Source organism: Limulus polyphemus, unplaced genomic scaffold (genome assembly GCF_000517525.1).
Source record: "Limulus polyphemus unplaced genomic scaffold, Limulus_polyphemus-2.1.2 Scaffold1091, whole genome shotgun sequence".
Lineage (NCBI taxonomy): Eukaryota > Metazoa > Arthropoda > Merostomata > Xiphosura > Limulidae > Limulus > Limulus polyphemus.
The window spans coordinates 198,392-216,625 of NW_013666701.1; the positions used below are offsets into that span (position 1 = coordinate 198,392).

General features: G+C 34.2%; 1 protein-coding gene across 1 annotated transcript in view; it reads right to left on the bottom strand.

Annotated features, from left to right (window-relative positions):
* Nucleotides 1-18,234, bottom strand: part of LOC106462092 (Ca(2+)/calmodulin-responsive adenylate cyclase-like) — a gene marked incomplete at its 5' end in the record, with an annotated part of 86,126 nt that overhangs the window by 46,911 nt on the left and 20,981 nt on the right. The window contains one exon of the mRNA XM_013921977.2: nucleotides 12,043-12,154. Within this exon, the coding sequence (XP_013777431.1) occupies nucleotides 12,043-12,154 (112 nt within the window). The remainder of the gene's footprint in view (nucleotides 1-12,042; nucleotides 12,155-18,234) is intronic.

Sequence of the window (18,234 nt, forward strand, 5' to 3'; positions counted from 1 at the left end):
GCTTAATTACAAACAAACCATAAATAATATCAAATAAAATCCCGTTTCGCATTAGGCTCCTCAAAACTTCTTGCTAAGGTCATATGACGAATTTTAGGCTATATCCAATGAGTGAAAAACCAAAAAGAGAGATAATTCAGGTTTCCAAAGATGACATTGTTAAGTGGAGTAGCGTGCAGTATCTCCAATATTCTTTTCTAAGCAGGTTTAAAAAAAAAGTCGATTTATTAATTATGCGTTTACTTAGCTTGGACTCGATTTGATGTTTGTTTGTTTTGAATTTTGCGCAAAGCGACACGAGGGCTAACTGCGCTAGCCGTCCCTAATTTAGCAGTGAAAGACTAGATGGAAGGCAACTGGTCATCACCAACCACCGCCAACGTTTGGGGCTACTCTTTTTACCAACGAATGGTGGGATTGACCGTCATCTTATAACGCCCCCACGGCTGAAAGGGCGAGCATGTTTGGTGGGACGGGAATTCGAACCCGCGCCCCTCAGATTGTGAGTCAAGCGATCTAAATACCTGGCATTTTGGTATGGAAATTCGCGCAATGCTACACAAGGAACATTTGCGTTAGTTGTCCTTAATTTTGAAATGATAGACTAGAGGGAAGGCAGTTAGTCAACAGCACCAACCGCCAACTCTTGATCTACTCTAAGTAAATACTGGGATTTTAACGTTACTCTTATAACGCATCCACGGCACCAAAGTGCGGAGCACGGTTTTGAATCTACGGGATGCGAACCATGGATATTCATATTCGCAGTCCGACACGCTAAACAGTAGGCAATGCACGGCTCATTGTAGACGTATATATATATATGTGTAGTGTGTGTGTGTAAACTGCTATATTAAATCGATGATCGGGAATATAATTGGAAAATGAGATGTTATATGATATTGCATACTATATTGTGGAATATTATATTACAATTTGTGATTAATGTCATAGTATTTAATGATATAAGACACTTGACTGCAGGTTTACTTTGGGTAGTAAAGTAATATACAAAACTCGTAGTGGAAATTAGCTTAATCCTAAGTGAAGCTTTCTTTTCTTGTTAAAATAAAACTAAACCAGCCAATAGTCAATATTGTAAATCAGTACTCTTGAGCTTTAAATCTCCATTTCTGTATGTTTAAGGTATTTGAACCAACCAAAGAAACACAAATAAACACCTAATGAAAGAAAGAGAGATAGAAAGTGAAAAAAAACTATTCATGATGACTAATATCTAAATTTGGAACTGATTCAATGATAATTATAATGATACGTGGAATAGGTTTAGTTTTGATTGTTCTCAAGAATGCGGAGCGCATTTCTTATACATTATCATTTATTTGTTTGTTTTAAAGCTTCGCGCAGAGCTATACAGAGGCTATTTTTATATAGCTGTCCATAATTTTGAGCTCATAAACCAAAGTGAAGGCAGTTTGTCAACGGCACCATCACAAATTTATGTTTGGTAAAATAGTGAAATTTGACCGTCACGTTTATAGCGTACCAATGTATTCAAAGAACAAAATGATTTTTTTAAGACTAGAGGTCGCGAACCATAAATCCTCGGATTCACTGATCAGGCACTTTATAACTTAGTAACGCCTGTCTACATTACTATTTTTTTTATTCAGAATTAACTATATAAACATATTAAAGTACAAGTAAACAAAGCATCTAAACGTATCCTGAACAAGTAGCAAGTTATTCGTAAAACCCTGTACTGTTAGAGTCGGTACATGGATATCGAACAATAAGTTAGATATCTAAAAAAAAACTTTATTAAAGTAAAACTAAACAAAGCATCTAAACGTATCCTGAACCTGAAACATAAAGTATTCATAATACCCTGTACCGTTAGAGTCGGTGCATAGATATCGAACAATACGTTAGATATCTAAAAATATCCTTTCGAAAGTAGGTTCTTCAAACCAACGAGATGTTTAAAAGTTGAGTCGTTAATTTAAGGAATTTCGCTAAATAAATTGCAATATAAATTCTTAGCAGTAAACCTAAGCTGTTCATTTGTTTTTGAAAATAATTACCTCCATGAGCTTATTTCGACCAAATCGCCTTTTTTTGTAGCTTTGAAAAATTCAAAGACGTTTTGATTTATTTTACTTGAAGCAATTTACATGAAATTTATTTTTTGTTAATCACAAAGCTACACACTGAGGTATCTATGCCGTGCCCATCACGGGTAACGAAACCGGGTTTTTAGCGTTATAAGCCTTAAGACTTACATCTGAGCCACTGGAGAACACGTATTTTATATCTGATTTGTTTAATAATACTATCCATGATAAGTAATACCAATAATTTAATTAGTTTTAGATTAATGTCCTCCTTTTTCATTGAAACAGAGGGGAGCCATATCCGATCACTGAACCTCTATGTCACTCCCCGAGAGTCCCTAAGAGTATTATTTATCAGGTTTAGTGACAACCAGTCAAGTTATTCGCCAGTTATAGTTGAACACACCCACACATACAGACTTCTGTCAAATAATGGTTTAGATAAAGGTTACAGCAGTAGCTTTTTTTTTTGCTGACATTGAAACAGATACATTTATATAATGGCGTTTTCAACGTATTTTTCAAAGTACAACCAATAAGATATGTAAGAGTTTCCAGATTAACGAAACAACCAGATGACAAAATTTGAATTATAGGAATGATGTATGACACTATTTACATTGCCAGCATATAATGCCCGCTCCCCCAGGTGGTTAGGGCACTCGACTGGCAATCTGAGGGTCGCGGGATCGAATCCCCGTCCCACCAAACATGCTCGCCCTTTCATCCGTGGGAGCGTTATAATGTGACGGTAAATCCCATTATTCGTTGGTAAAAGAGTAGCCCAAGAGTTAGCGGTGGGTGGTGATCACTAGCTGCCGTCCCTCTAGTCTTACACTGCTAAATTAGGGACGGCTAGCGCAGATAGCCCTCGCGTAGTTTTGCGCGAAATTCAAAACAAACAAACCCCCCAGTGACACAGCGATAAGACTGAAGACTCAGTCCTGGAATGGCCTTTTGGTTATGGCGTTCAAATCGCAATATGAGGTTTGTGGGTTCGAATCCCCGTCACCGAATATGCTAGTTCTTTATAATGTAACGGTCAATTAATTCTATTATTCGTTTGTAAAAGAGAAGCCCAAGAGTTAGCAGTGGGCGTGTTGACTAGCTGTCTTCCCTCTAGTCTATCACTGTAAATTAGGGACGGTAGCGTAGATAATAATCGTGCGCGAAATTCAAAACCAAACCTGAAGACTCATAACGCTAAAAACCAGATCCGGATTTTAGTACCCCTGGTGAACAAACCACGGATAGCCCATCGTGTAGCTTTGTGCCTAACAATTCGCGAAATTCAAAGCCAAACCAAACCTGAAGACTTATAACGCTAAAAACCAGGACCAGGTTTTGATACCCCTAGTGAACAAACCACGGATAGCCCATCGTGTAGCTTTGTATATAATAAGCTCAAGAAGCCACCACATAAAAGGGAATATTACGTGGAATAGATTGAAATGATAAACAAAACAAAAGTTAAAAAAATGAGAGCAGTAAATCTCACGATGACTATCACGTTATTCCTGGTTGTATTCAAGTTTAGCCTCTAAACGAAGTCGTTTACATATCTTATTACAATATTCGGCATTACTTTTCTTTTAAACCAGTTAGTAGCGGAATTTTGATCAACCATTAATATGGAGCTTAATTTGAATATGGAAATCGTATTCAAAATTTTCTAAGCTATAATAATAATTAACCGTGGTAAGGTGCCTTTTTCTTTTTTAATGCAAATTATTCAATGCAATATTAATATAAAAATTCTACTAGATTTTAATGAAGGCAGATTTAACCTTTATCTACTGACTGGAAGGACAAACAAATTTGCTAGAAACTCGAGATTTAGGTCACTGCTATAACAACGCAGGGGCTAAATATAACTGGTTGAGTATTATTTATGGAACGGGTCTTTTCAGTGAAATCGTCCAATAGCATCGGTAAACCGTCACTTTTTATTTAGCAGTTGGATCACAACTACGAATCGTTAGAAAATGCAACTCCAAAGTTTCTTTTTTGTAAACTATAAAATCAGCGTAAGTATCACTACTATTGAATTAAAAAATGTCATTTTCTTATTCGTTAATTAATATTCATTAATTGCAAAATTATAGACAATATTATTTCACTGTTTTGTAAAACAAACTTTAGGTTCACCAGATATAAGAAAGATTTTCCCATTACTTCCCCCCCCTCCCCCCACTGGCACAGCGGAATGTCTGCGGACTTACAATGCTGGAGACCGGGTTTCGAAACCCATGTTGGGCAGAGCACAGATAGCCCATTGTGTAGCTTTGTGCTTAATTACGAACAAACATTTCCCCCATCAAACAGGCTTATTAGGCGTAAGGATAGTAAACACTGGTATAAGTTTGTTTAAAATGGAAACCCATAATAGGCCGGTAAGGAATCATATTATTTTAACTACTTATCAGTCTTATAATGGTGTCTTATCACGTGTATGTTATCACTAAGTGTCACCCTCTTTCATTTAACACACACACTTCAACACAGTGATGTTGCTGACTGTATACCACGTGTTATAACCAGTGACTTTCATATTTAACTCCATATAACTTTGACTAATAACTGATTAACGCTATACAACTTGGAATGATTAGTGATTTTTACCGACTGACTCAATACAACACATATTTTCTAAAAAGTGGGTTCCTCTTCATCAAATTTCATATGGTAATATGTAGAATCACTGATTGACTCTGTACAACTTTCGGTGATTAGTTGCATTACCGATTGAATCTATACAACTTTCGGTGATTAGTAGCATTACCGATTGAATTTATACAACTTTCGGTGATTAGTAGCATTACCGATTGAATCTATACAACTTTTGGTGATTAGTAGCATTGTCGATTGAATCTATACATCTTTGGGTGATTAGTAGCATTACCGATTGAATCTATACATCTTTGGGTGATTAGTAGCATTACCGATTGAATCTATACATCTTTGGGTGATTAGTAGCATTACCGTTTGAATCTATACATCTTTGGGTGATTTGTAGCATTACCAATTGAATCTATACATCTTTGGGTGATTAGTAGCATTACCGATTGAATCTATACATCTTTGGGTGATTAGTAGCATTACCGATTGAATCTATACAACTTTGGGTGATTAGTATTAGTATTGATTGACTCAACATAACGTAACTAATATTACTTCTCCAATCTACATATTTTTGTTTTAAATAGTGACTTAATGTTTGAATCTACAAACTTTTTGTAAGTAGTTACTTAATGTTTGAATCTACACACTTTTTGTAAGTAGTAACTTAATGTTTGAATCTACACACTTTTTGTACGTTGTGACTTAATGTTTGAATCTACACAGTTTTTGTAAGTAGTGACTTAATGTTTGAATCTACGCACTTTTTGTAAGTAGTGACTTAATGTTTGAATCTACACACTTTTTGTAAATAGTAACTTAATGTTTGAATCTACACAGTTTTTGTAAATAGTAACTTAATGTTTGAATCTACACAGTTTTTGTAAGTAGTGACTTAATGTTTGAATCTACACACTTTTTGTAAGTAGTGACTTAATGTTTGAATCTACACACTTTTTGTAAGTAGTGACTTAATGTTTGAATCTACACACTTTTGTAAATAGTAACTTAATGTTTGAATCTACACACTTTTTGTAAGTAGTGACTTAATGTTTGAAGCTACAAACTTTTTGTAAGTAGTGACTTAATGTTTGAATCTACACACTTTTTGTAAATAGTAACTTAATGTTTGAATCTACACAGTTTTTGTAAGTAGTGACTTAATGTTTGAATCTACATAGTTTTGTAAGTAGTAACTTAATGTTTGAATCTACACAGTTTTTGTAAGTAGTGACTTAATGTTTGAATCTACACAGTTTTTGTAAGTAGTGACTTAATGTTTGAATCTACACAGTTTTTGTAAGTAGTAACTTAATGTTTGAATCTACATAGTTTTGTAAGTAGTAACTTAATGTTTGAATCTACACACTTTTTGTAAGTAGTGACTTAATGTGTGAATATAAACTATTTAATATTAATGATGCTATCGATTGATCAAACAACTTGCTTCAACTTCTAGTGCATAAATACTCGCATTAACTCGATTGCTAAAGTCATATTTTGACAAATGTTTCAGACTACTTATTGGCTACTTAGACGGCTAGTTTGCAATCAAATACACGGCTTATAAAATGTCTTAGGCAGTTAAATCACTTGTTCATAAAAAACTAATTTCCAGCGACTTTTCATTAGATTAGATATCAGTTTCCAGTGGTTGCTTGTTAGACTAGACATAAATAACCAGTAGTTTCTCATTAGGCTAGACGTTACAATTAATGACCTTACTTTAGAATGTTTAGGTAAAAACAGTAGAAGAGCGAGAAAGGAGATTAAAGAAAACAATATTAGGCGTTATTTTAACAATATAAGAAAGTTGTTAATGGTTTAGTAACAACCATGGAAAAGATAAATGACATAAATCTCAACCAAATAAAATAGGACGATTAAAATGTCACGAAAAACGAAGTCAATCCTGTTGCGGAAATCACAGCAAAAATTAAAGCGGTTTTCTTCTGGTTAGTCAAATTGATTCTTGTACCGAGTTTCTAAGCTAAGTTGATGATTTACCTACACAAATTTCTCATTTCAGTTAACTTGCGAAACTTCATTACTTTTTACATAAAAATCAAATGATTAAACATTGTTGGTTTTGCATATATCATCTATAAATTATTATATGTAATATGTCTTAGAATTTTATCACAGTTGCAAGCAAACAAAGAGTTTGTGTTGAATTTCGCGCAAAGCTGCACGAGGTCTATCTGCTCTAGCCGTCCCTAATTTAGCAGTGTAAGACAGCTAGTTATCACCACCCACCGCCAACTATTCGGTTACTCTTTTACCAACGAAAAGTGGGATGAACCGTCACGTTATAACGCCCCACGGCTGATAGGGCGAGCATGTTTGGTGGAACGGGGATTCGAACCCGCGACTCTCAGATTGAGAGTCAAATGCGTTAACAACCAGGCCATGCCGAGCCTCCGAACAAAGAGATTTTTGCATTACTGCCATTTGTAAGATGCGCACGAGACAAAGAGAATTGTTTTTGATAAACAAGCGGTTAACATGCTCGGGCTATGAATTCGAGGGTTTATGGCATGCGGCCTGTTGTCACGAGCTCTGTACTTATGGAGTCATGGGTGTGTCATAAGAGCAACGGACAAATGTATTCCACCAGACGAGAGTAGCTCAAGAGTTGGTGGAGGGTGCTGTTTACTAGGTACCTTCTCTAACACCCTCACTGTAGGTTTACGAGAAAAGTCTGAAGAAAACAAAATTAGCAAGAGTAAAGTTTTCTGCATACTTCTATGGTACTGCAGTAATTGGATAATCCACATTTTATTACGTATCATTTAACCTCAATAATTAACGGTTACAAAAACGATGTGACATATAATAAGACTACAATTGTTCTTCCCACTATATAAGCCTTCTGTTTTTTTTTGTTTTTTACTAATAATTTGATAATCCATTAAAGTTCACATTTTATTACGTATCATTTAACCTCAATAATTAACGGTTACAAAAACGATATGACATATAATAAGACTACAATTGTTCTTCCCACATATAAGCCTTCTGTTGTTTTTTGTTTTACAAGTAACTGGATAATCCACTAGAGTCCACCTTTTATTATGTATCACTTAACTGGAATAATTAACGGTTACAAAATGTTTTATATCTGAATCCTTTTAAACTAACCAAGTTATAAGTTCTTTTATTTTACCTGAGAAATTTATCGTTCAAACATGGAACGTTGAATAGTTCTCATTCATTACTTAAACTCACACATTAACTACACATTTTAAACCTTAAAGCTATCTTAGTTTTTATAATTTTGTATACTTAAAAACATTTGATTCTATTTGTCATAAGATATTATGTTAGGCCTATTAAATTTGTTAACCCTACATTTCTTCCTAAAAGGCGTTCACACTATTACAATTGTTGTTGTAACAAGTGGTCTATATAAATAGTATTTCGACCAATAGTGTGTTCGTTGTATCCCAGCCTACCCGAAGAGCTCTGAAAATGAGTGAAACGCGTCGTCTGCAATAGATATGACGAAATTAGTGTGATTGAAATACTATTATAACACACTATTTTAATTCTTGAAAGTCCCTAAGGGACTAGATTAAGAATGTAGTATTAAATATATAATATAATAACATAATGTCTTATGACAAGTAGAATGAATTATATCATGCTTCGCCAGCTTCTAAAAGGCGCTCACACCATAACTTTAAGTATTGCATTTTTATTTTCAAGTTTAATAAATTTATTTTTCCTAAGTCATATTATAATGGTCTTTACTTATATGAAGCGAAACTTTACTTGATAGTTAGGTTTTAACAACATTTTACTTTTTTTTATGTAAATTGTTGCATATATAATTATTTCCATAGTACCAAACTTCTATTTCTTAGCTCGCTATGTGTCCAAATGCCTGCATTTTGTTTTCATTGTATAATTTTTCAATTTTTCTATAATTCTTATGAACTAAGAATTTTTTGGTTTGAGCCATGTGCATCAGTGTGGTATATTTAAATGACCATAAAGTTTTAAATGTATGTTAATTCTCAGATTTTAAGCTTCTTGTAGCTCAAAGCTACCTGCGCATAGCCTTTCCTAAATTTGAGCTGATAAACTACACGGAAAGCAGCTAGTCAACAACACCCAACGCTAACTCTTGTTTGACCGAATAATGGAAATTATCAAGCATACTGTTTGAGATCACATGCATTACCAAAGGGCGAAGCGCGTATTATCGACAACCCAGCTCGAACAATAAACATTCGAGTTCACAGTCGAGCACACTAATCATAAGGCCACCCCCGGGTCTTTCGTGCTTCTAAGCGAAATATTTAATACGTGATATTTAATTTAGTAAAAAAAGTTCCATTGTCGAGGCTTTAAGAATATTAATAGCACTGTTTTTAATTTTTTTTAAATATTTTTATGTGTTTTTATTCTTTAGCTTCAAAATAATATTTTACTCTTCATTTTTGTCATAAATGAGTACAGTATCTTCTACCCTTTAAAACAATAATTCAAGTAAAAGTTTACCCTTTCCGAATTACATATTCTCTCCTAATGAAAATATGGTGGAATAAAAAATACACAGTCCTCTAAAAATATACAGACTTTTTGTGTGTTTCACTCTCACAAGAACACTTGTAAGATTGAAATATATAAAAATGTATGTTTGTACAAATTTGACAAAATCAAGTACTATATTTTTATATCTTTAATCTTGAGAGATAAAGTCCAGTGTCTCTTTGCTACATGTTGATAAGTCCCATGGTTACTAATTTCAGTCCCTTGGTGGGACAGTGGTAAGTCTACGGACTTAAACGCTAATATTTGGAGTCCGGATGAGAATTATTCTACCATTATGATCATTTGTGCATAGAAACTATAGAAAAAACAAAAAAACATAAGTGGTATTTATTTTGACTCTCTGATTTTGTACCAAGAGTCTCTGGGCCATTAGGTATTTATTTTGACTCTCTGATTTTCTACCAAGAGTCTTTGGGCCATTAGGTACTCGTTTTGACTCTCTGATTTTGAACCAAGAGTCTTTGAGCCCATAGGTATTTACTTTGACTCTTTTATATCAAGAGTCTTTGGGCGAATAAGTATTTACTTTGACTCTCTGATTTTGTACCAAGAGCTTTTGGGCCAATAAAAACATTTTTTTTTGTTTCAGAGGGACAGGTGTGGTTCCTATGGGCGAGAAAGATTAAACTACACGAGAAACTGTGTCTTAATATTGAGGGTGATACAAATTGTTCTTGGTATGGAAGTTCTTAATTGTAGATCTATTTTTCATTAAGACTTTCTTGTCTTTCCTTTTGAAAACTTCTATGTTTAATGAATATTTCTTATTTTTTATATGGGTTTGTTCATATTTCTCGAGTTACTTTGAGTAATTTTTAAAAGCTGAATTTAGTCTGTTCTGCTTTTCCTTTTTTTTTTTAAATGAGAATTTTGATTTCAACATTGAGTTGGTTTGAGTTGGTATTTTACATTAATATATAACAAAACTTATATCATGTTGACATTGTTCGTTTGTTTTTGAATTTCACGCAAAGCTACACGAGAGCTATCTGCGCTAGCCGTCCCTAATTTTGCAGTGTAAGACTAGAGGGAAGGCAGCTAGTCATCACCACCCACCGCCAACTCTTGGGCTACTCTTTTACTAACGAATAGTGGGATTGACCGTAACATTATAACGCTCACACGGCTGAAAGGGTGAGCATGTCTGGTGTAACGAAGATTCGAACCTGCGACTAACAGATTGCGAGTCGAGTGCCCTAACCACCTGGCCATCATGTTGACATTATTCACGTTGGCCTTGGTTCAATGTAAAGTTTAGTCAAGCCTCGTTTAAGATCTAATTGTTTCTTCAGTGGGATATATGTAATTATGGTTATGATGTTCTAATGATATATGTTTGTTTTATTGTAAATAAATACTACCTTACCTGACTATATTTAATTTACTCTAAAACACATTTTTCAACTCATTCCCATATCCATGCATGTCTTGGAATAGATTTATTAGTCTGATTTTCAGGGAGGGAATGCCACAGAATAAAAGTACCCTAATAGCTCTTGTCTTTCTGTTCCATACTGCTAAACTGATATTAATGTATCTTGTGAACTGAAAGGAATATAATAGATAGCTCATCTGTTTCTATCTACGGATTTTCCTTCTTCAGAGATTTTCTGCATTTTTTGTACTTCCTGTCTTCTCTTCAGAAGGTCTAAAGATGATTATATCAATTGTATTATCTTGTTTTGTGTTTCAACAACGCCTCACTGATCGCTATAATTAGTGATATGTTGTAGTTTCTCCTGATACATATAAAGAAAAAAAATCCATCAATTTTTTGTTTAAGCCCAAAACAGTGCTAAAATAGAGCTATCTGCACTAGCCGTCCCTAAATCTGAACTGACAGATTAGAGGGAAGGCAGATAGGTTACAGCATCCATCGCCAACTCTTGGGCTACTACTCTAATCGAATAGTGGGATTTGACTGTTACTCTTATAATGACTCTCCAAGATGTCAAGCGCAATTTTTTTTCGGCAACAGGACGTGAATCACGAACTCTTGGATTCACAGTCCGGCACTTTAATCAGTATTAAGGATTAACGAGATTCCCACTGTCCCTATCTACTATCTAGCAAAACCACAGCCAAGGGAACGGGCTTTGAAAAAGTATAAGTATCCATAATTATTGATATGTATATATATATATATATATAGTACTTATTGAACATCTAATACAGACTGATTCTTAATATCAGATTTCCAATGGAACAATTAAAAAGTTAAACAATATTAATAAATAAAAATATTCATGTAAAAACAAAACAAAGTATGTTGAGATGGCAGAAAGATACAATACAAAAGTAAGTAAGGTTCTCAAAGTCAACCAAGTACTTAAACAATGTTACTTATTAGGAGTTAAACAATTTTACTGGACAAAAGAAAGACAAAAACATTTTTGTGTTATCAAGAACACTTTCCTATTGGACTAAAAGATTCTGCAAAACGTTATATTCGTTATTTTCTCACCACATTGGACGTTACTTGTGTAAAATGAAATAAATCATCATTACGAAAAGAAGAACAAACATTTTTATTGTCTGATTGGATCGTTAACAGTTTCAAGAGCAAACAACATTAATCTTTGTGTATCTTGTTCATTCGTGATAAATTGATTATAATCAATATTTTTCTTTTGTTGTGTTGATAAACACCAGGTTCGTACATTCTCTTATTTTTTCTATTATCCAAGTTCAATATATCTGTTTCACGATAGTAACTATGTTAAAATATTAAACAAAATAATACGAAAACTACTACACTGTGAGATGGAACAAGAAAAGCTAAGCTTACACTGGCCAGCTGGTCAAACCTTCCAAACAGTTCGTTCAGTAAGCGAACCAGTTCTTGAGCTGAACACTGAGAAGCTAAAACTGTGAATCCAACAATGTCTGCAAACAGAATACTGTTAGGAAAGATAAACAGTGGGAGTTAGTAACAATATGAATAGAGAGAAATGATAAGAAAACATGTATCAACTTCGAAACGTAAATAAATACACTAACATGGAAACATATCATTCGAAAACGTGGGAATATACACAGCTTGTAAACTGAACGTAAGATATGTCTGTCGGTGTTGTTCATGAAATGTTACAGTTACATAATTCAAAGCTATTGAAATAAATTTCCCAGAACGATATAATGTGAGAGTAAAATCTGACACACACTATCATGTTTAGAGGAACAGTTGGGAAATGTAACATTTATTTTGATGCTATGTCGAGTTACTAAAAACACACTTGGAAACACACAAGTGATGTTATTGTTTATTAAAATGAATATCAATAATTAATTTTTTTAAAAGATGTTTCATATTTGTTGGACAGCGTCATTATTTTCGACTGTATTGATATTGTTGTATTTTATTAAAATTGGCAGATATTGTTAAACGTGCTATTGACGTTATCTGTAAACATTTGTTTGCGGTGCATTTACTGTAGGGGAAGTAGCGCAAAACGTACATCAAGATCGATCTGATAAGCCCCTTGAAAAACTTTTAAGTTATCAGGGTTAGCTTGGACATAGAGAGATTTGCTCAAATACAAAAACAATTAGGCTAAAAGTGAATCAGACTTTTTACCATAGCTTGCTACCAGCCGAAAATTGCTATTGTTATTTGTTTTTAATGAAAACGATAAATTCATTTGATGAAGAAATATAATGATACTCGTATTACGTTTCTGCATAATAATTTGTTTTCGAAAAAAACAAACGTGCAAGTTTAAGAGTATAGTTAAGGAAATGTTTCCGTTTCTTAGACTATGTTAAACAATCTTTTATTATACATACGCAGCTATTTATTGAGATACAGTTGTGATTTGATGTAACATGACAACACAAAATATTTGCATATTGTATGTAATCTTGAAGGAAAAGATATACGTTATACTGCTTTATATCCATGTCTTGCGGAGACCTTTCACATGTTCAACGGTATGTTACTGACAGGGTGTTTTTTAACCCTAACAAAATTGAACTGTATACCTTCTGCTTGTTTCTGTATACTCATCTGTCACGGAAAATTTCAACAGAGGTAAAAGGCTAATGTAGAAGTAACAACACGCCCCTATAATCATAAAGGCCAGAAGAGTTTCAACAGAGGTAAAAGGCTAATGTAGAAGTAACAACACGCCCCTATAATCATAAAGGCCAGAAGAGTTTCAACAGAGGTAAAAGGCTAATGTAGAAGTAACAACACGCCCCTATAATCATAAAGGCCAGAAGAGTTTCAACAGAGGTAAAAGGCTAATGTAGAAGTAACAACACGCCCCTATAATCATAAAGGCCAGAAGAGTTTCAACAGAGGTAAAAGGCTAATGTAGAAGTAACAACACGCCCCTATAATCATAAAGACCAGAAAAGTTTCAACAGAGGTAAAAGGCTAATGTAGAAGTAACAACACGCCCCCAACACCAGTATGTGTATGTTAGAGGAGAATTTTGGGTTTATTTTGGGTATAATTGCAGAGGTGGAAAGAGAGAAATGTAAACTGCTTGAAGTGGTGGCGAGGTTTATTGAAGAACTTAAACTTATACACACAAAGGGTACAGTTGGCAAACAGGGTTTTAAGGGAGCTAAGAAAGGAAATAGGGTTAAAGCTTGGAAAATTATGTATTTAGAGGCAAAGATGGACTTGGGTTTAGGTTAAGCAACCGGTTCCACGCACTTGCTGGTGATGAGGGGGAGCAGGTAAGGGAAACAGATGGGATCACAAGGGATGATAGTGTAAAGGATAGGGAAGTTATAGTTGTAGGTGACTTATTAGTTAGGCATGTATATAGAGAAGTATGTGGAGTAAGTAGGAGCAAAAGAATACACTTACGCTATCCAGGAGCAGGGGTACAGGATATAACTGATAGAACCAGAGACATAGTTAAGGGTGCTAGTAGCAATGCAATTTTTGTGGTACTTGTTGTGGCTAATGATCTAAGGAAAGATGGATTGGTAAATATAAAACATTGATAAGGGCAATTAAAGGGGGTCATAGCTTGATTTTGTCAGGGATATTGCCAAGAATAAATTGTGGGGATGAGATACTAAGTAGGTCACTAGGATTGAATGCCAGGATTAGATCAATATGTAGAGATGAACAAATAAGCTGTTTGGATTTGTGGTATAATTTTAATGGGAAAGTTAATATTTTTGGAATGGATGGTATACACTTAAATAAGGCAGGGGCTAGCATGTTAGCAAAGGCCGTTGACTCAGCTATAGTAGTCAATTTAAACTAGGGCTAAACAGAGATGAGGGCTATGATATTAGTAAAATAGAAAATATAATTGACAAGAAAACATGTACAACAGGTATAAAACATGAACATATTTTAAAATCTATGATTAATTGTTACTATTGTAATGTTAGGAGTATTAGAGATAAAATTGACGAGTTTAAAGAAGTTGTGGAAACTGAGGATTTTGACATCATGGGTATCACTGAGACTTGGTTGGATTTGAACATTTTGATGAGAGAATGTTTTTGAAATACCAAGCTACAGATTATTTACTAGAGATAAAGTACTGAAAAAATGGGGAGAAGTAGCTTTATATGTGAGGAGTGACTTGCATCATGTTGAGTTAGAGCACGTTAAAGAAAATATCACTGAGGTTGAGTCAGTTTGGGTTAGTGTTAGTGGATATAAATGTAAAAGTCTTGTAATTGGGAGTTGTTATAGACCACCAGGTCAGAATGTGGAAGTTAATGAGAAACTGTATAATGAGGTCAGAATAGTAGCTGAAAAAGATGTTGTTATTATGGGAAATTTTTAATTTCAGGGGTATTGATTGGGAAAATTTCGAGTCTGACAGTGAGGGGGATAGGTTTTTGGAAAGTGTTCAGGATACTTTTATACAACAACTGGTGATGGAACCTACAAAAGAGGAAGCTATATTAGATTTAATATTAGCATCCGATGTGATTGTGATAGACAGAGTTGTAGTTGATGAGCATTTACTGCATGTAAAATTGAGAAAGAATAGTACCCTGATTCCAAATTTCAGGAAAGCCAATTTTGATGGAATGAGATATGATCTGGCTTCTGTAGATTGGACTAAAGAGTTGGGATGGGACCTTGAACAGATGTGGGAAGCATTTAGGGAAAAATTGATATGAATACAGAACATACATATTCCCTACAGAAAAAAAAGGGTAACAGAGCGGGACAAGCCAGTATGGTTTAGTGAAGGTTAAGGGATCGTATTAGGGATAAACATAATAAATTTAAGAAATTACTGGAAATAATAAGGACTTAGAGGAATATAGGAACTCAAGAGAGCTGGTTAAAAAGGAAGTTAAAAGGGCAAAAACTGTATATGAAAGAGGGTTGGTTGAGAGAGTTAAATCAAACAATAAAGAATTATTTAGGTATATGATGGGTAAGCAAAATGTCAGGATGGGGATTAGGCCTCCTAAATATGATAGTGGGGAGCTGATCTCGGAAGATTATGAGATGGTAAACTTATTAAATTATATGTTCTTTTCAGTTTTTACGAAGGAAGATATAAGTATTATGCCTCAACCAGATCACTTAATTTATGGGGAAATATTGATGTAAAATATATCATTATAAGTTCTGAAATTGTAAGAGAAAAGTTGGGAAGCCTAAAAATTGATAAATCCCCTGGAATAGACAACTTTTATCCTTGAGTTTTAAAAGAATTTAAAGATTTTACTTGTGAACCGCTAGCAAATATTTTTATAGGTTATTGAGTAGTGGAAGAGTATTAGAAGATTGGAAGTTGGATAATGTTAGTTTAATATAATTCCTCTCTCTTAAAATTAACGCTAATCCTCTTTGAACTTTATGATACCATAATCGATACATAACACGGATTTTGAACCCCACTTTGTTTACGCTGCTGGGCAACTGCCTCCTAGTGCAGCTTTGTGCTTAGCAATGAAACAAAGAAACAAACTTTAGCAACTTAACATTTTAACGACTTAGCTGTGGTGTTTTCATGAAAGCGAATATTTTCTATGCATCACAATACTCAACATATACAAGATTTATTTGTATATTCATTTTACAGCAAAGCCACATTAGGCTACCGGCTCTGTCCATTGCGGGGACTCGGGCCCCGGATTTTAGCAATGTTAATCCGTAAACTTACCACTGTATATACAAATTAATAAAAATCGAACATTACTCAACTGTTATTGATATGTTATGCATGTAAATCCATTGAAACAGATAATACTGATATTTTTTCGTATTTCACGAATTGATCTAAATACTAGTGTTCATGAAAAATAGAAATTTTAAACTTGAATAATCCAAATATAGATAAGCTTTAAATGAGATAGTAGCTAAGTAATTATTTAGCATGATATCCCATTTAACTGTGTATTTCATCTAGTAAATGAGTAATGATGATGACGAGTTGAATAGTTGTGAAAGAAAAAATACATTCAGAGTTTCATTTATTAATACCATGTCAAATGGAGAGTTACTTTAAAATGACAAAAGCCCGATGTGTATCCGTTGCAGAACAACTAAAACATTTGTGAATTTAAACAGGGTCACTTAAGTTTAGTTGTTGTTTTAAACAGAAATGCACTAACATTGTATTCAAACAGTCTTGATAGACTTATAAATTCTGCAGTAAAGTAAACCACGCGCCTATTTCTAGTAAGAAAATGAAAGTCTCTGAATAAAGACAATCATTGTTTATTAACACAAACAGATGCATCACGTTGCCTGTTACTTGCAGCTAAACTAGGTTTAAGGTAGCCATCTTCTTTTGTTGATTTCCCAAAGGTCTAAGAAAACAAAATGCTTCAGAGTCTTGCCTGGTGAAAAGGAACTTAGCAATACTAAAAAAATCAGGGACCCTTGAAAAAGTAATAAGATCGAATGTGTTATTTTAGGTTAATCATATTTTATTCATGAAGGAAGACGATAACGTTTCGTGTTTTCACAACCATGAAATATAATTCAAAATACTCAAAGTTATGAATAATTAAAAAACAACAGCAACAGTCAAACAGATATAAATGCGTTGTGGAGAGAGATATACATGTTTGATATATTTGTTTTAAAACAAAGCCACATTGGGTTGTCCGCTGTGTCCACCGCAGAGAATAGAACGCTGTATTCTAGCGTTGTAATTCCGTAGACCGGGGGACACTTGTGGAGAGAAGGAGAACGAATGACTATAATATATCATTATAATTGTCAAGATTTGAGCCACGGAATAGAGACGGTATAAAGTTGAACAAGTGGTAAAAGTAACACCCGTTATGTTTGTTTTGTTTTTTTGAATTTCGCGCAAAGCTACACGAGGGCTATCTGCGCTAGCCGTCCCTAATTTAGCAGTGTAAGACTAGAGGGAAGGCAGCTAGTCATCACCACCCACCGCCAACTCTTGGGCTACTCTTCACCCGTTATGACATATGAAAAATGTCTAAGTAACTCTATCAGGTGAGAAGACAGCAAGAATGAAACATGAGCATATTCATGATGGAAAGTAAAGGGAATTGTCCATATATGCTATTGTTAATAACATTCAAAGTATAGAACAACATGTTCACCAGATTGTTCTCTTTTGCGTCAAACTCAAAACAATTTGGGGAGCTACTGAAAACTATTAATAACTACACCAGTTAATAAAGGTAATAACTATTGGACATTACAAAACTTTGAATACAAAACTTTCTGCTTTTCGTGTCCTTCTAAACGAGTTTATCTAATCTTCACCAGAGGTTAAACTATTTTTTTGTTCCTTAATTGAAATAACAAACAAACAAAGAACGTGGCGAGATAGATATGAACAACTCGGGTCCGGTGTTATCTTCACTCTGCCAATCACGAAACATCAATAATCGATATTATTTCTTTTTTATTTGCCGAGTGATAACGACCGATAATGTCTCTTAAGGCTCAAACGCTGATTTCAGATGCGAGTGTGCGCGTGTGTGTGGGGTGGGAGGGGGTCAAGTCACATGGTATCGACAGTGATGAAGCTTGACTCGCCATATCTGACATAAT